Below are 19,805 nucleotides of genomic sequence, written 5' to 3' on the forward strand. Positions count from 1 at the left end.
AGACATAGAGAGAGAGGCAGAGACACAGGCAGAGGGAGAGGCAGGCTCCAAGCCAGGAGCCCGACGCGGGACTTGATCCCGGGGCTCCAGGATTGCGCCCTGCGCCAAAGGCAGGCGCCAAACCGCTGAGCCACCCAGGGATCCCCTACTTCATCATTTTTAAAAAGCAACCACAAAGTTACAGAGAAGTTGGATGTTTAGTGGGAAGGAGTTTTTTTCCTGAACCATTATGGAGTAAGTGGTTTCATCACCCCAAATATTTCAGTGTACGTGTCTCTCAAAGAGGATAGTGTTCTGCATAACTACAGTCTGACCATCAAAATACAGATATTAACATGAACTCACTACTACCATCTCAGCCCCGGGCCCCTGCCTGGTTGGGCCGGTCATTCCATGCCTGTCTCGTATGATCCAGGTCAGAACGTGAATTCCAAGTGTCTTTCACTTCAAAACAATTCTCAGCCTTAGTTTTCCTGACCCTCCACTCTGAAGATTGCAGAGGGCAGCATGTCCCCCATCTGAGTTTATCTGATGTTTTCCTGATGACTAGGTCTAGGCTTGCATCTTTGGCGGGAGTATCACAGAAATGCTGTATTCTCATTGTGTTTTACGATCGCACGGGATCCTAGTTTGTCCCTTTGCTGCTGTTTACTTCGATCACTTGATTAAAGTGGAATCTGTCAGGCTTTCTCATGGTAAGAGACTCTTCATCCACTTTGTAATTAATAAGCGTTTTGTGGAGAAACTTTGAAACTGTATCTCATTCCTTACTAGACTTTCAATTCATTCATTTATTATTTTTATATTTGCAGGGACTCAAGGTTGCATGTTTTATCGAGTGGTTGTGATACATTATGTTCATTTTGCATTTTGATTTTTAAATTGTCTGTAATTTGGCTACTAGGAGCCCCTTCAAGCTGGTTTCTGTGTGCTTTTGACATGCCTCCGTCATTCTTTGAGCACTTGCTCTATGATATAAGATATTCTAAACTCATCTCTACTTTCCTTGCTTTGGTCCTGAAATCCTCCATTTCTCCAGAAAATTCTGGTTCCTTTAAATGAAAAGATATTCAGAATCCAGGGTCTGGGCACTGGGGCTGCCCATTATCACTGGGATGACACCCCAGGTCTCACAGTGGGCAGAGCTCCAGGGGACACATGCGTACCCACACACATACAGATATACATTTACATATACATTTATTTCTATATCAACCTCTCCCTATATTGAAAACCATGAGTTCACACCAGTACTGCCAATCCTAATCCTATACCTCAGGGTTCTTTCCAGCTTTCTTGCTGTTCATATTTTTTTTGTTTTGTTTTGTTTTGCTTTTGTTTTTAAAGATTTTATTTATTTAATCATGAGAGACACACAGAGAGAGAGGCAGAGGCACAGGCAGAGAGAGAAGCAGGCTCCATGCACGGAGCCCGATGCAGGACTCGATCCCGGGTCTCCAGGATCACGCCTTGGGCTGCAGGCTGCGCTAAACCGCTGAGCCACCCGGGCTGCCCTTGCTGTTCAGATTTGTAATTACCTTTTCAGATGAGACACTTGGCTTCTGTTATTCTTAGTATATTTATTTATTTGATCAGTTTCCCTGGTATAAGACCATCTCCCATCCCCAGTGCCCCACCCTGCCATGTGGATGCTCTCTTCCCTCCACTTGGGTTACATCCCACTCTGGACTCCTATGGCTTCCCTCAACGTGGCAGACACTGTTTTTCTCTTCCCCATCAGACTTTAGGACTTATTAGAGAGGGGACAGGAAAGAAGGGAAGAAAGATGAGCTTTTCTCCTTTTTTTAAAAAAGTTTCCCATTTATTCACTTAAAAATTTCACAAATAATACATACTAATGATTTCACATGTCACTTTTTTTTACTGTATCTACATTTTTATTGGAACTTTATTAAGATAGAACTTATATGTAATAAAATTCACCATTTAAAAATTTGCAAGTTACTGGTTTTCTGTGTATCCAGGGTTGGGTAACCATTACTACTGTCTAGTTCCAGAACATTTTCATCACCCCAGAAAGAAACCCCATATTCATTAGTAGTCACTCCCCTTTTCCCCTTCCTCTAGTCCCTGATAACCATTAATATACTTTTCTGTCACAAAAGATCTGCCTCTTCTGGACATTTCATATAAATGGAATAATTCAATACATAATCTTTAGTGTCTGGCTTCTTTCATTTAGCATCTTGTGTTCAAAGTTCATCCATGTTGTAGCATGAACCAGTGCTTCATTCCTTTTCATGGCTGAATCACACTCCAGTATATGCATAGACAACTTTTTGTGTTTTTTATCATGAGTTGATGGACCTTTGGGTTGTTTCCACTTTTTGGCTTTTGTGAACAAGGTTGTGATGAAAATTCATACACAAATTTTTGTGTGGGTGTATACTTTCACTTCTCTAAGGTACATACCTAGGAGTGGAATTGCTATGTCATGTGGTAATGTTCTTTCTCTCTCTTTTTAAGTTTTTATTTAAATTCCAGTTAGTTAACATACAGTGTAATCTTAGTCTCAGGTGTACAATGTAGTGATTCATCACTTACAGGCAACACCCAGTGCTCCTCACAAGTGTTCTCCTTTGTCCCCATCACCTATTTTATCCATCACCCCAGACACCTCTCCTCTGGTGGCCATCAGTATGTTCTCTATAGTTAAGAGTCAGTTTCTTGGTTTGTCTTTCTCTCTCTCTTTTCCCCCTTTGCTTATTTGTTTTTTTCCTTAAATTCCACATGAATGAAATCATGGTATTTGTCTTTCTCTGACTGACCTACTTTGCTTAGCATTATACCTTCTAGATCCATCCATGTTGGTGCAAATGGCAAGATTTCATTCTTTTTAATGGCTGAGTATTATTCCATTGTGTATATATGCCACATCTTCTTTATCCATTCATCAATAGACGGATACTTAGGCTGTTTCCATAATTTGGTAGATAATGCTGCTGTAAACATCGAGGTACATGTATCCCTTCAATAAATAATTTTTGTATCCTTTGGGTAAATACCTAGTAGTGCAATTGCTGGCTCATGGGGCAGCTCTATATTTAACTTTTTGAGGAACCTCCATACTGTTTCCACACTGGCTGCACCAGTTTGCATTCCCACCAACAGTTCATGAAGGTTCCCCTTTCTCTGCATCCTCACCAGCACCTGTTGTTTCTTGTGTTGTTGACTTTAGCCATTCTGACAAGTGCAAGGTGGTATCTCACTGTGGTTTTGATTTGCATGTCCCTGATGATGAGTGTAACTGGTAATGTTCTCTTGCTTGTAAAGAACATTTGTCCATGCAAACATTGCATCAGTTTCCTTATAAGCTTGATTTAACTGATACTTTATTTATACCAAATGGAGAGTTAAGATATTTTTCCTGCTAATGTCTCCCTATATTCATGATCTAATGTTAATTTAAAATTTTGACAACCTTCCCAAGCTAATCAACTATGCAGGAAGGGGAAAAGTACAGAAAATGTGAAATGTGTATCCGTTTTTAAAAGCTACATCTGTTTTTAAAAGAAGTCACTGAGAACTGTAGCGCTTCAAAGACTAAAAAAAAACAAGTCCTGGTAGTCTATCTGAAATACTAAGCATAGGTTTTCTAGAACCTCAAGCTTCCGTGACCCACGTGTAAACCAAGGAGGCTGAAATGTGGTGCATTTTCAGAAGGCCAAGTTCACAGTGAGTGAAGGGGAGGATTTCTCTTTCCAGTAGCTGGAATTCAGAGTGTGTGTGAGTTTTCAATATCTTTTACCAACAAATCCCTTTCCAATGGTGAATGTAAGCCTAACTGGAAACATAAAACTTGTAGAACACTTCATGGGAATTTCACACTTAAAATTAGAAAAGAATTTTCCAGTTAGAGTGAATTTGCTTTAGCCTTAATTTTATTTTAAGAACCATGTTGAGTATGTTTGAACGTCAGAGTGTTGTGATGATTGATCAGGGCATGAACAATGAGGCATTGCTTACAATAATCTGTCTTGTACCTTAGTTTCCATTCATGGTAATGTGAATTTTTTAAAAAGCTGTGTCCTCAGTCTCTAAAAATTAACAAAAATTTTATAAAAGAGGACGAATTGGCAAAGAGATTCCGGAGAAGAAAAACATAGTTCTGTTCTGGTCCTAGTGGTTGTGCTGGGTTGGGGAAAGAGACGTCTTTGAAGACACTCATCAACACGATGGACGTGGATTTAAACACTACCCTCCTGTACCCCACTCTAAGAATTTACTTTTAGCGATTCATCTTTGGATGATTATGATTCTTAAACAGGCAGAGCCTTTTAAAAGATTTTATTTATTTATTCATGAGAGAGACAGAGAAAGAGAGAGAGAGAGAGAGGGAGAGAGGCAGAGACATAGGCAGAGGGAGAAGGCTCCATGCAGGAAGCCCCATGTGGCACTTGATCCCAGGACCCTGGGATCACACCCTGAGCCAAAGGCAGATGCTCAACTGCTGAGCTACCCAGGCGTCCCCTGCTTCTCCTTTTAGACAAGATTTGTGAGTTGTTTAAAGGGGTTACTAGCTTTGGAGACTGAACTTTGCAAATATGTATCTACCACATTAGAATTTTTATTAGACCACAAGTAATAATATGAAATGTGACAAGCTTCAATAGGTTGATGGATTTCCTCTCTCTTTTTTCTTTTTTGTGGTTAGTGTAGGGAGAGGAACATGGGCTCTGGAGGCATATGATGGTAGTGCCATGCAGGGAGGTCGCATCTCTGCTCCTCGAAATGTGGAGACGACCACAGCCTGAGGACCTGGTTTTGGGACTAGATGAGTTAACTCATCATGTAAAACATCAAGAGTGGAGCTTGTGCCCATCTCCTGAGTATGAGCTCTGTATGTTTCTTTCCCTCCTCACAAACTCTTAACTACCAAAACCATGAGGGCATCTAGTCTTGGAGCAACACACATACCCCGTTCTTGCCCTTCTGCTGTAAGGCTAGGGAGACTTTGAGGTGTCTACCCAAAATTACATCTGAAATAGAAATCATGAATGTCCTTTCCAGGACAAGGCTTCACGAAGGCCCACCCTGTGAGCTGCTCTCCCTCTGGTCCCATTTCCTAGTTATATGTGTTTTAGTAGTAAAAAGAAATTTTTCCTTTGGGGAGCCCGGAGATAACCATGCCCGGCTTTGAGGCTGAATTTTAAGGGCTAAGTGAACATCACACTTGATTATATAGACATGGGAGCCATTCAGCTGTATGGGAAATTGTACTTTGTGTATTTGCATGAAGCTTAATAAAATACATCTGTATTGATTATATGTTTTAACTTTAGTTTCATAATCCTTTTTTTGGGAAATAATTATTTTCACTTTTAAAAAATTTTGACTTTTTATTTAGAAGTAATTTCAGGGGCGCCTGGGTGTCTTAGTGAGCATCAGACTCTTGGTTGGGCTCAGGTCCTGATCTCAGGGTCATGAGATTGAGCCCCATATCAGGCTTCACACCCAGTGTGGAGTCAGCTTGAGATTCTCTCTCCCTTGCCCTTTGCCTCTCATGCTCATGCTCTCTCTCTCTTTCTCAAATAAATAAGTCTGAAAAAAAGAAATAATTTCAAACCTCCAGAAAATGTATAAGAACAGTACAAATAGTACGCATATGGTACATACATACAATACCCACATACACTTAACCCAGATTTGCCTGTTGTGAGCATTTAACCTCATTTGCTTCTGTGATCTTTCATTATCCATGTGGGGTATGTGTGGATCTGCAAACAGTTTACAGGGTATGTAGTGTATACATAATTTTTTTCTGAACTGTTTGAGAGGCAATTGCTTATATTGTGGTTATTTACTTCCAAATACTTTAGTGTGTATTCCCTGAGAATAAGATCTATTCTCTTACATAATCACAGTACCATTATCAACATTAGTAAATTAAACATTGAGATAATTATTTTTTATTTTATTTTTTATTTATGATAGTCACAGAGAGAGAGAGAGAGAGAGAGGCAGAGACACAGGCAGAGGGAGAAACAGGCTCCATGAACCGGGAGCCCGACGTGGGACTCGATCCCGGGTCTCCAGGATCCCGCCCTGGGCCAAAGGCAGGCGCCAAACCGCTGCACCACCTAGGGATCCCTAATTCTTTTTTTTTGAGATAATTCCTTAATCTATAGCCCATTTTGACCTACTGGATCTAGTAATGTCCTTTATAGAATTTTCAATTAAAAAATGGCTGTTTTCTACCTTGAAAGTATATAACGTACAGAAAGTTCAAATGCCATTCAGAGGGTAAAATTATGTCATGGCCTTAAGCCTCTTGGGGAAAAAATATATGTGATGTATGCATATATAAATACATATACATATATAAAATGTATATTAGAATATATTTCTACCAACCTTAGTTTGTAGATAGAACTAGATTTCAGAAAATTTTATAGATAACTTGTTGACTTTTAATTGAGCACAAACTGGCATTCTGGCATTTAGGTGTTTTTGTACCTGGTTTACTGGGGATGCATGTCAACTCAGACACCTGGGGGAAGTGGTTGTGTTTACTAGAATGACCATCTCAGTAATAGTATCCTGTCTTCCATCATGAAAGCTCCTGTGCTGTCTACTACTTGGATCTGAATCCTCTAACTGGCCATCATTCTTCTTGTTCGAATGTAGATCCCCCTCACCAGCTCTGGGGCCATTCCATACCTTGAATTCCTGTCCTGGTTTGGTGGAATGGACCTAAGTATAAATGTTATACAGAGGTAAGTAGTTTTTTTCCCCCTCATATGAAACTGTGAAATTTGGAATGATAAAAGAGAGGGCATAAGCTCAGGAGAGCTAATCATGTCAACAGATATATAGGGAAGAGGAATTGGTAGAGTTTGTCTGTATAGAATTTAATGGAGTTAATCATCAGTCAAAAAGTTATTTTGAGAAGACTCTAACCTCTATGTAGGATATATTTCAGAATAAAGGAAATAATATTGTATTGAAAATAGAAATATAACAAATTAAAACCAGATAAACATATATTATATGCAATATATTTCAGATTTGGAAATAATAAATGTTAATTTTGAATATTAATATCTTTCATTGGAAAGTGATCATGTTTTAGAGCTAGAAGAAAATCTTTTTAAAAGATTTATTTATTTTTGAGAGAGAGTGTGCACGAGTGGGAGGAGCAAAGGCAGGGGGAATCTCAAGCAGACTCCCCACTGAGTGTGGAGCTGGACATGGGGCTCCATCTCAGGACCCTGCGATCACGACCTGAGCTGAAACCAAGAGTTGGCTACTCAACTGACTGCGCCACCCAGGCACCCCAGAAATGAAATCTTTTTTTTAAAGAGATCTTTGTACGAGCTCCATTGTGTCTCAACTGTAGCATATGAATGGGACTCATTTGTTTTATGAACTGCAAAACGAGTGTTAGAGTATGAACTCTTAATGTCTGTCTCTGCTGGAAAGGTCTTTGATTCTGGCATCCGATTTAGGAATGACCAAAATTATTCACTCGGACTGTCTGACTCTAAATGAATAAACCTCATTTTCTCAGGAATTGTGGAAATAGGAGTTAAATTTGATCCTGAAAAATTAGCAGATTTTGGTATGATAGCTTTCCTGCCTAAGTCTGTCATGGACACAGTGTAGTTGTAAGAATTTGTGTGGCAGAGGGGAGAGGGAATGGGGACGTGTTCAGTGAGTGTAAGTTTCAGTTTTATAAGATGAAAAAGGTTTAGAGATGTGTTGCACAACACTGCATATACTCAACACTACTGAACTGCACACGTAAAAATGATTAAGATGGAAAAGTTTATGTTATCTGGGGGGTGGTTTTTCAGTTTTGTTTTTTAACCACAATTAAAAAAAAGAATCAGTGCAACAGCTCCAACAAGAATGACAAAGTATCTCCTGGATGGTCGGGGGCTTTTCTGTGCTGTGTTTAGTTAACGATCCCTGAGTAGGGGGCTGAGATAATCTCCAGGTTTATTCGAAAGAATGATTGGTTGTTTTACAAACTATATATTCATACTCTGAACCTAAAACAGTCCCCATTTGTGATAAGGTTATTGGGTGGACCGTAACCGATTTGAAGATTCTCTGTCGAAAAAGCTAAATGACTAGAAAAACTGGAAGCAGGAGAGTTCTTTTTTTGTCTTTTGTTTTTGTTCCTTTAACTGTGAAATATCAGTCTAATAGTTCATTTGAGATGAAAAGGATCACAAGGTACCACTTTAAATATAAAAGATTAAATATTTTAACTAAATTTGAAAGATTCAGCTTATTTGTGGGGCTGAATTTTCTTTACTCTTGGAGATGATGCATTATAGTGAGTGGACACTGCTTCTTTGGGTGACATGGTAGACTGTTTTCATGAATAGCACTTCCATGGAAAAAAATGAAATGACTGATAGAAGGTAAAATGTATACATGCATTTTCCTTCACTAGAGAACTGGCAAGACAGTAAGTACTCCCCTAGAAGCCAACATGAAATGGAGATGGAATCCAGAGAGGTGAGCATTCTATAAAGCCAGCTTTTGCCTCGAAAATAGTGGCTAAATCCTGGTGAATTTGTGTTTCAGTCTGGTTGGCTATTTGGAGTGAAGGAGACAGGGGATAAAACCTAGAGGACCTGCCTAAGGTGGAGGAAGCTAATAGAAGATCAGGATATATAAAGTTGAGACACCTAAACCCTCATGTGAGGATAGGTTACAAATATAAACTTGCATCCCAGAAGGGCATAAGGAAACCTACCTAATTCCACACTGCTGCTGGGTGAATAGAGGACAAAATTGTAATTATAAGTCAGTATTTATGCAAATCTGTGCCTGAAATAATGCTTCCTGTGTGGTCTGGAAAGTCTTAGGCTAAGATTTGCTTAAAACTGGGGCTGGGCTAAGTGTGCCCTTCTGTAGAGGAATACGTTTGCAACCCAGACCTTAAAAAATTTCCACAGATCAAGTGCCAAGTAAAATCAGGCCATACTCACAAAATATTGAAAACACATGCAGAGATAAAGAATGAGAACTGCAAACGAGTAGAAACAACATCCAGTACAATCAGATATCCAAATATGTGAAATCCTGCAACTGTCAGATCTAGAATCTCTGTTTTAGTATGTTCGGAGAAATCAAAGAATGGACTTCATATATAAATATGAAATAAGCAAAAAAATTTTTTGAAGAAATACAGAACAGAACTTCTGGTAGTGAAAGATAAGATAACCGTAGATATAAAATTTGGTGGCTGGGCGGAAAAAGTGGATGAACCACAGCTAAAAGGAGCATTGGGGGAGTAGAAATAGGTCCGAAGCTGTTATCCAGAAAGCCACACAAAGACAAAGGAAGATAAAATACAGAGGACAAGTATAGGAGACATGGAAGGGAGAGAGGAGGCCTAGATTTCATTTCATTTCATTTCATTTCATTTCATTTCATTTCATTTCATTTCATTTCTTTTCTTTTCTTTTCTTTTCTTTTCTTTTTTCTTTTCTTTCTTTTCTTTCTCTTTTCTTTCTTTTCTTCTTTTCTTTCTTTTCTTTTCTTTTCTCTTTTATTTTCTTTCCTTTTCTCTCTCTCTTTCTTTCTTTCTTTTTTTTTCTTTCTTTCTTTTTTAAAGATTTTATTTATTTGAGAGAAAGAGTGAAGAAGAGAGCATGAGTGAGGGGTGGTGGGGGAGGGACATAGGGAGAAGCAGGCTCTCCACTGAGGAGAGCCCAATGAGGGACTGGGACTCGGTCCCAGGACCCTAAGATCATGACCTGAACTGAAGGCAGACGCTTAACTGACTGAGCCACTCAGGTGCTGCATTCTAAGAAATTTCTTATTGGATTTCCAGATATTTAGAGGAAAGGATAGGGAAGAGCCAATATTCGAAAGGATGATGGTGGAGAACCTTAAGCTGGACGAATGAAAAGAAATGGCCGTGTAGATGTGTCACAGTAAGACCGCGGAGCGCCATTGTCAACGTCAGCATGAGAGCAGTAAAGCAGTGAGAGGAGGTACTCGGTTGACTTAGGACCGACACTCAGACTGAAGCTGACGTCTGAGTGTGACAGTGGGACCATCTCTCCCACACGCTGGGAATGAAGCATTTGCCAGCCTAGAATTTGTGAGACTGAGATCTCTTTCTGTGGGGACGCAGGGGCCCTTTGCCTCTTCTTGTCATAGTTGAGCCTCAAGGACTGATGTCAGGCTGTGGGGACAAGGAGAAACATGTGGCACCTTTGCCTGCCGTGTTCATGGTCACCTTCCAGCTGATCCTCTCTTTCTTCATCCTACAAAGCCTGCCTCTTCTTTGTAACCATCTGTGTAGGATGCAGGGAGCGTTCCAGGTGGAGGAGGAAGATCGGGGACCTTTGGGTTTGGCTTTAATTCTTGATTTGGATAATTGGCATTTGCCTTATGATTAAACATGCACACATATTGTATGTATGTTACTACCTATAAGTCCTATTTCATAATAACAGTTTAGAACTCAATAAATTTAATAAACAAAATTGATATAGCTGAAGAAATAAGTGAACTGGAAGATAGGTCAGAGAAAGATAAGCCGAGTGCAGCCCAGAGACATAGAAGTGTAAGTGGAGCTCTGTGAAGAGAGTCCTCAGAGATGGGATGGAGGCACCCAAAGGAACAGTGACTGAGGGCTTTCCTGAACTGAGGGTGGGATTGAGTCCACCCATTCAGGAAGCCCAAGAAACCCCAGGTGAAGTTAAAGATGGGAGGTGGGGGCGCAACCACCCCACAGACCAAGAGACCCTCAGCGCAGCCAGAGGGCAGCATGCAGAGAGGGGACTTCTGCGTGGTAATGGGGAAGCCAGGTGACAGCGAATCCACCATCACAATGTGGTGAAAGAAAAATCACTACCATCTTAGAATGTTATGTGTGGGGACGCCTGGGTGGCTCAGCGGTTGAGCCCCTGCCTTTGGCTCAAGGTGTGATTCCCAGGTTCGAGTCCCACATCAGGCCCCTTGCATGGAGCCTGCTTCTCTGTCTGCCTGTGTCTCTGCCTCTCTCTCTGTCTCTCATGAATAAATAAATCTTAAAAAAAATAATATGTGTGAAGAAGGGATCTTTCAGTATTTTCAGGGTTGAAATAAAGATACTGTAAAACAAAAATAGAATTTGGCCCCCAGTAGACCCAGTGAAAGAACTTTAAAGGGTGTACTTTAGGTAGAAGGAAAACACTCCTAGACGGACAGTTGGAGGCGATGCGGGCCAGAGGGTGGAGAGTGTGTTGTTAGATCCAAATGCTCCCGCTGACCTCAGGGGGCGCTAAGGACTGGGAATAATGAGGACTTTGGGAATTTAAAAATAGAATAGGATTAAAATATATGACAGTAGCAATTTATACAGAGAGGAGGGATTGGAGTGAAAATGTTCTAGAGTTGTTACCTTGTCCATCAGGAAGATTAAAAATTATGGTTAAAAAAATTAAAAAAAAATTATGGTTAACTTGAGACTTGGAAAAATATGCAGGTTATAATTTCCCGAGCAGCTATCACAAAATTAAAAATGGAGTGATTGAGTCCTAAATTTACAAATGGAGACAGACAAACAAACTGGAATAAAAATAGGATTGACCAAAAAGACGGCAAAGAGCCTCAGAATAGGAAGAACTAGTAGAAATCCCAAGTATGTGGGTAGTTGTGATAAATGGTCCACTTAAAAGACAGAGATGGTCTGATTAGATAAGAACTAGTAAAATCCACTAAGAGAAAAACCTAAACAGAATTTTACAGAAGGGTTAAAAGTGGAAGGATTTAAAGACCTACCATTCCAGTGAGTACTCATCTCACGAAAGCTGTGTCGCTGAGTGTCAGACAATAAGCTGTGTCTCCTAGAGGCGACACTGAGATGGAGTTGGGGAGGCAGCTGTGAGGGGAAGAGGACCAGAGTGGGGCTGCGCTGGGGAGCTGCCCTGGGGCTGGGGGGGCGGCGTGTGCGGGGCTCCCAAAGGGGCCAGGAGCGCAGCTGCCCTGTCTCTTCAGCTGATGGCGGGGACACAGGCATTTGTCTGATCTCTGTTCTTTAAATCCTAAACATGTTAGCAGTAGTGTCCTGTGTCCATTCAATACACAATAAAAACCTAAACAATATTACATTTAACATAGAATCGTAAGGCTGGATTCCTGGTGAGTTTCCGCCTCGAACTTGGGCACTTGACCCTCTGAGCCTCAGTTTCTCCCTGTGTAAAATGAAGTTCATTTCTACCTAAAATGTTCTGATGGCTTCCCCTTACCCCAGTGTGAAGTCCAGATTCCTTATGGCCACACCACCACAGGTCAGCACCACACCACCACTTCCATCTCGGAACTCAGCCGTGTCCCCTGCCCTGCTGGGTAGGCTCTGGCCTCCCTGGCCAGCTGACAGTAGCGACGCTGGGATGTGCTGAGCTCCAGGCCCCTCGGCTTCATGCCACTGTGTGCTCCCTTGGCTTTGTCCAGAGAGCTTTTCCTTCCAGTGGATCGCCCCTGGCTCCTCACCTTGTGGGTGTCTACCAGCTTGTTCCAAAGAGGGGCTCTGATGTAGTTTATAGACATATGAATAACATGAAATAAAAAATAGTTACTAAAAGCAGATGGAGCCAGGGTGCCTGGATAGCTCAGTTGGTTGAGCCTCCGACTGGGTTTCGGCTCAGTTCATGATCTCAGGGTCATGAGATAGGGCCCTCCATTGGGCTGCAGGTTCAGTGGGGAATCTGCTGAAAGTTCTCTCTCCTTCTGCCCCTCCCCCTGCCTGCGCGCGCACATGCGCGCGCGCGTGGGCGTGTGTGTGTGTATGTGTGTGTGTGTACACACGTGCATGTGCTCTCTCAAATAAATAAATAAAATCTAAAAAAAAAAAAAAGAGCCAAGAGGATGGTGGTATAGGCACACATCCACCAGGAAGTCCTTTACAGAGTGGCTAAGGGTGCCTCCAGAGTGGATTGGGAACCCCTCAGAGGTCAGAACAAAGTGCTACATAGGAGGGGTTAGGGGTGGAGTGTGACCCAGCACCTTTGTCTCCCTGACTCCTTGTCTGCAAATAGGGCGATGATGGCCCCTGACCGTCGTGAGGATGAAATCAGATGGGGCTCACCATGCTCATTAGGTGTCAGCTGTAATTACTCAGCTCCCACACTACCCTGGGAGGAATAAATGTTATTATATTTCATTTTATGGTTGAGGAAACGGAGGCATGGAGAAGCTAAGGACTTGACACAGTGCCGGCAGATGGCAGTGCCTAAGAAATACCTTGCATTTGAAAATAATTTAGAAATCCTTATAATCTTGATCTCTGCATATCCTACATAAGCATTTATTTGGTTAAAACATTTTAACAAAAAGTTTTTGTTTTTTTTTTAAGGGGAGGTGGGAATGAAATGAGTTGCAGTCGGACAGTAAAAGAACTTGAAAAACAAATAGGAGAAAAGGTAATAGAGATCTTTTAAAATTCTTCCTCCCACCCCCTCGCCAAAAGTCATTGTTAGGAGAGGTAGATGAAGCAGAATGAGCCACATCTTGTCGTCTGCGCCCTCCCGTCAAAGCCGTCTGACGAATAGATCCTGTAAGGAGCCCCTGTGAAAGCTTGTATTCAGATGACTTCCGTGGCGTCTCTTTGGATGAATGACACCAACAGAAGTCCTGGAATATTAATCACTTTTGTATTAACTTTAAATCAGTAGTAGTAGGGCTGCCCTTTCTGGTTTTGTCTAAGACTGAAGCAAGGATCTTCTTTAGAAAGGGAAAACTTCTGCTTTTTAGCAGTAAATGCCAATCAAAAGCAGCACGGTAAAAATAACCAGTAAAACTCAAAGTGATGTATATTTAAGTATTGAGTAATTTAGCCACAGAAGCTACTACATGTGTTTAGAAGAGAAGCACATAGCCTTGTCCCTCTTGCTGATTATGGTTAGACATCATCGCCCACAGCTAGGGAGGGAGGAGATGCTCGTGGCTTTTGGGGGTTGGAATCAGACCCCTTTTAAAAATGCATCTGAGCCTGTCAGTTACACGAGCAGTTTGAGAATCATGATTCAATTTACTCGATTCAATATGTTGGTTTGAAATGTGACAAATTTTCTTTCCTTTTTGAACTCTTCTGAGATTTTCATACATTTCAAAATAAAAAATAGCCAGAAATCCACAAAATGTTTGTCTGAATTTTCCTGGTTGATACCATTAACACCAGAAAATTCGTCTTAATGTGCTACTTTTTTAGCATTATATATTCCTGAAAATCTGGTGTCACTATATGTTAGTAAGAACCCCGGTGTAATTATTTGCCGCTTCTCTTGTGGTTCATTTGTTATTCTGTAAGAAATATGTAATGTGATTGATGTTATTTATGGTACGTCTTTAATTTGTCTCTTCCTAAACTGTGTTAATCATGAAATACTCCCGGGAAAGTCAACCCTTTATGACAATCATCATATCAACATAAACACTGTCATGGATCAATAATGCAGAATTTCAGTGAGTGTGGTGTGTACGGACCTCGGCTGGGATTCTCAATTCCCAAGAAGGCTTCCATGAGGAAAGCTACAAGGGAACTCCACTGCTAGCCCTCCCTCCACCTAACTCCTCTTTTGTCCCAGCCCCTCCCTCTCATCCTAACCGTGGGGGAGGCCCTCCCACTGGTTAGGGGTGAGTTAATCAGTGGGCTTACCAGTGCAGCTTTGAAGCAACTTCTGGGGAGAGGCTGGGGAAGGGTGATTGAGGAAGCACTAAATCCCGGGGTGGCTGCGGGGAGTTCCTTGCCAGGCGTTCTGGCCAGCATCACCTGCAGCCCCAGTTCTACCTGGGTCCCCAACTCTGGGCAGGCAGGTGGAGTAGGACAAGACTGACCTTGGGATTGTTAGCAAAACAAAACACAGCTGAACAAATTTGAAGATCTAATAGTTGGCTTTTTTGAGTTTCATGAATTGAGCAGCATCCCATGAAGCAAAGTAGAGGGGAGGTACAAAGGGGAAGGATTTACGGGGAGAGGAGGGCAGGGCAAGAGGTTGTTAACAAAGGAAACAAAGGTTTTTTTCAGGACAGGTCACCTTCCCCTGGAGCAGGGGGAGGACAAGGGGTCTTATTAGATGGATTACCTCATTTTCCTTAAGCATGGGCAGGGGGGTGGATCGAGAGGGCTCATGTGACAAGATTACCTCATTGGTGCTGACCAGCAAATTCCAGATTGATTGGTTTAAAATTCCGGTCCTGGAGAAGCTGAAACTTCAATTAAGTCTTGGTTTGCTATGCTGAGGACAGGTGACTCCATTGAGAGCCTGTAGCTTTATTTTTATTTATTTACTTATTTATTAAGATTTTATTTATTCATTCAGGAGAGACACAGAAAGAGGCAGAGACACAGGCAGGTGGAGAAGCAAGCACCCCACAGGGAGCCCGATGTGACTCGGTCCCATGACCCTGGGATCACGCCCTGAGTCAAAGGCAGACAGACGCTCAACCACTAAGCCACCCAGGTGCCCCCGCCTATAACTTTCTTTTTAATGAGACCAGGACCGGGTTAAATCTGTGTTTCCATCTTGGAGTTCTGTTTGTTACCAGCCGGGAGGCCTTACAAGTTCTTGTCAGTGGGTTTCTTCATCCATTAGTGTGGATAATAACACCCACCTGGAAATACAACTAAACTCAAGGGGTTCACCCCTTGGGGTGCATCAAATTGAACACACAGCCTTTGTTGAGAGCAAAGAAGTTGGTATTACCTGTTACAAGTAAGGAGACGGGGAGATAGCTCTCAAAGCACTGTCTCCCTGAGGGGTTACTACAGGAAGCTTTTATTCTGGGCAGCCTGGGTAGCTCAACGGTTGAGCGCCTGCCTTTGGCCCAGGGTGTGATCCTGGAAACCCGGGATCGAGTTCCATGTCGGGCTCCCTGCATGGAGCCTGCTTCTCCCTCTGCCTGTGTTTCTGCCTGCTCCCCTCCTCTCTGTTTTTCTCATGAACAAATAAATAAAATCTTTAAAAAAAAAAGGAAGCTTTTATTCCTTGTATTCATGTATTGAGGGCAGGGGCAGGGAGCTCGCACAGGCACTTTTGGTTCAATTGCACATACCTAGTGTGTCAATATGCTAGTGCATACATCGGATGTCCCCCCCCCAAAATGGCGGAAAACTCTGCCCATGGGAGGGGACTCAGTAATATAATGAGCTAAAAGTAACTTCGGGACCACTTGGGGGCATCTGCATAGGTCCTCCACTCCAGTCCACCTCCAACTGGCTCACATAAGGGGCTGTCAGGCAAAACACACATAACAAGGGGCTCTCAGGTGAAACACCTAGTTGGGTGTTGGTTCTGCAAACAAAACATGTTCCTTCCCTGCTTCTGTCCCTTCCCTTCTTCCCTTCTGCTGACAGCTTTTAGCCCTCTTATTTGAGTAACTTCCCATTGCATCCTAGTTAACAGAAGCACCGTTGGTGGCTTAAAATGTCCAGCATAAAGCCCTCGGAACAGCTGGGCAGTGCCAGCTATCACTGGTATTATCACTGCAGCTTCCTTTGAAGGAAGGTAGGAATACCAGGGACTCTCATCCCTTCCCACCCACTCCCAAAACAAACAGAACGAACCAAATATACTCACCTGTTTGCTGTGCGTAGTAGAGTATTTCCAGAGTAGAGTATTTCCAGTATTACCCTGCAAATGGTCCACACACGAGTGTTGGAGACTGAGACGATGAATACCTGGGAGCTATTAAAGGAAGGCTCTCTTTAGACATATGCTGTCATTGCTGGGTGATCTATATAGTTTGGGAATGCAAGAATGCTCGTTATTTTGTTTTAAATATAAGTCCACATGGCTTGCTAGAGCCAAGAATGCATGCAAATGTCTCTGAATTTTGGGAGCCAGACTTTGCTAAATGTATGTGTGGTCTAGCCTTCCTAAACCAACAAATAATTAACAGTTGGCACCCCAAACCTATCAAACCCCAGTGCTTGTGTTCCCTCTGCAGTGAACTTGGTCCGATGGCTGGTTCCTTGGCCTTCCCTTCCTCACATGCACTTGGACCCTCCAACATATGTTCACATCTCCTCTCATTATCCACTTGAACGCTTGGGGTCTCTGAGCCTCGTTTTCTCTGTAAGCCATGGGTTGGGGGCCAGACTGGGTCCCATCTCTCCCAACTTTTGGTGATTGTGATCCATGGCTCCGTATGTGGGAGAAGAGAAGCACCGTGAGCCCAGGTAGTCCTCGGAGCATCATTATCTGGCTCTAGCTGGTCCCGGTCCCTGGTTGGCATTGCATGGGTCCCCCTTAGTAGCACTCTGAGTCCTGTGCTCACCTCACTTGCTCTTACTCCCTTGGCCCTTGCTTTTCATTTAGTCACAAATACGTGCCTTCTTAATTTTTTAAAAAAGATTTTATTTATTTATTCATGAGAGATAGAGGCAAAGACACAGGTAGAGAGAGAAGCAGTCTCCATGCAGGGAGCCCGGCATGGGACTCGATCCCGGGTCTCCAGAATCAGGCCCTGGGCTGAAGGCAGGTGCCAAACCGCGGAGCCACCCTGTCCCAGATACGAGCTTTCCTTTGCTCCTCTTCTGTGCTGTGACTTGGCATCTGCTTGAGAGGTCCTTGAGTTCTCCGATCTTTGCGTTCTCTTCTCTCACAGTGTCCTAGGGAAGCAGAGGCATGTAGGGGGAATGAGGCATACCTGGCTGAAGTCCAGCCTCTGCAGCTCCTACGGGGGCCCTTGGACAGGTCTCTTGCCATTCTGACTTTCCTCATCTCTGACATGGAGACAGCAACCTGTCAGGGTAGTTACAGGAATGAACGAGACTAATAGACAGGAAGCCCTTGGTGTACAGTAGATGCTCAGTAAATGTTAATCCCTTCCTCCATCTGTAGTGAATGAGGATGGTTGTCGGGCACCACTGAAACCTCTCTTGTGGTAGGCTTTTCCTGCCACCAGGTCACACCGCCTCTGCCATGGAGGTGTTTGGTTGCTCTGCCCTGAAAGAAATTGCAACCCCCCAGCCCAGCTAGCTGAGACCATATGGTGCTTCTCTTCTCACCTAAGAAGTCAGAAGGCAGCACAAGTGCAGGTCAGCCAACTCATGTCTTCTCTGGTTACCAGGATGTTGCTACCATTCAGGTACTGTGATGTCAAATTTTTTTCCAGATGCCGTTTCTTCCAATATGACTCTATAAACACAGGGAGACTGCTGCTGACTCACAGCTGAGAAGAATGTCCCACACTTCAACCAATCCCTGGTAACGGCATTGGTCACCATGAGTATCCTGAAGCCACCCTGATTACTAACTGGTGTGGTGGCTTGGCTCCCTGCCCTGAAGCACCGGGCCACCAGAGGGTAGACAGCTGAACAAAATGAAAGATGGAGGGTTTTTTTAGAAGGAGGAGGGGTAGGGGTGAGTGAATTTGCAGAAGGTGACAGTGGACCCTGTAATTTTTTGGATTTTGCTAGCTCTCTAAATAATAGCACTGGGGATCCTGGGTGGCTCAGCGGTTCAGCGCCTGCCTTCTGCCCAGGGCATGATCCTGGAGTCCTGGGATCGAGTCCCACATCGGGCTCCTTGCATGGAGCCTGCTTCTTCGTCTGCCTGTGTCTCTACCTCTCAATTTCTCCCTGTGTCTCTAATGAATAAATAAATAAAATCTTAAAAAAATAATAACACTGATTGAGCACTTACTAAGGGCTGTTCTAGGTGTTTTATGGTATTAAACAATTTAATTTCCACCCTCAAAGCAGGTGCCATCCTTATCCCACATTGACATGGAGGGAAACTAGAGCAGGGGGTGAGCATTTTGATCAAGGGCATACAGCCGGTGAGCACAGAGGCTGCATTTCGTGCCTTGGCAGTTTGGCTACAGAGTTCTTGCCCTTAACCAGTGCCATCCTGCCTCTTGGAGGGCCCTTTACAGAAGGTGTTGATGCCCCCTTTGCATTCAGCAAATGTGACTCTTTGTTATGCTGCAGGTAGACCCAGTCCATCACAGAGAAGTCACACCTTTACCGGACACGAGTGGACTTTTTTTTTTTTTTTTAAGATTTTTTATTTATTTGAGAGAAAGAGAGAGAGAGAGCACAAGCAGGGGAGGGGCAGAGAGAGAGGGAGAAGCAGACTCCCTGCTGAGCAGGGAGCCTGATGTGGGGCTCAATCCCAGGACCCCAAGATCATGACCTGAGCTGAAGGCAGACCCTTAACTGATGGAGCCACCCAGGTGCCCTGTGAGTGGACTTTTTGTTTGGACCACAGGGTCCTTTTTATCATCTATGTAGCATCTGCTTCAAGTGGGCACTTGGGAGTTCTCTTTCCCTCCCTCACCCTGACATCCTGCCCTCTCACACTTCTTCCCACATCCTCAGTCTTCCACTTCCTGCCTGTCCTGCAGGTCCCCAGCTTCCTTCTGCAGTGGTGGCAGGGGCCAGAGCCTGAGACTTAGATTCTTCACATTCTCCAGGTGAAGAACCTACCAGGAAAAAGAAAGGACCAAAGCAAAGCTTCAGCGTGTTGGTGGGCTAACCAAGTTTTGGTCTTGGTACTCCATTGTATCTTTTGTCAACTCCTCGCAGGAGGGTAAAGTGCCAGAAAATCTCATCTTGCTACTGGAGGTGGGGCTCATTGGGAGTCGTGAATAGGGAATTACCGAGAGACCATAGTAATATGTGTGGGACTGTCAGGACCCTTCCCCGCCTCCCCTACATACAGATGAACTCTTCTTAAGATTAGAATTCAAGAATGTATAATTCAGTTAAAGACATTAAAAAAAAAAAAGACATTAATTCAGTTAAAGACATCCAAAGCCTCAGGCTGTTTGTTCTCGTACCACGTCACCACCCAAGTCAGGGATGCTTTCTTAAGCCTGGGCACCAT

General features: G+C 43.1%; 1 protein-coding gene across 6 annotated transcripts in view; it reads left to right on the forward strand.

The window, feature by feature from the left end:
• The window catches only part of EFCAB6 (EF-hand calcium binding domain 6), a 234,115-nt gene that overhangs the window by 30,986 nt on the left and 183,324 nt on the right, over positions 1 to 19,805 (forward strand). For 5 of the 6 annotated variants that reach the window (XM_072843616.1, XM_072843612.1, XM_072843615.1 and 2 more), the window contains 2 exons: positions 6,649 to 6,737; positions 13,328 to 13,394. The exons of the other annotated variant lie outside the window; for it this stretch is intronic. In XM_072843616.1, coding sequence (XP_072699717.1) covers positions 6,649 to 6,737; positions 13,328 to 13,394 — 156 coding nt within the window. The remainder of the gene's footprint in view (positions 1 to 6,648; positions 6,738 to 13,327; positions 13,395 to 19,805) is intronic. 6 annotated transcript variants of the gene reach the window in all.

This window comes from Canis lupus, chromosome 11 (genome assembly GCF_048164855.1).
Source record: "Canis lupus baileyi chromosome 11, mCanLup2.hap1, whole genome shotgun sequence".
Lineage (NCBI taxonomy): Eukaryota > Metazoa > Chordata > Mammalia > Carnivora > Canidae > Canis > Canis lupus.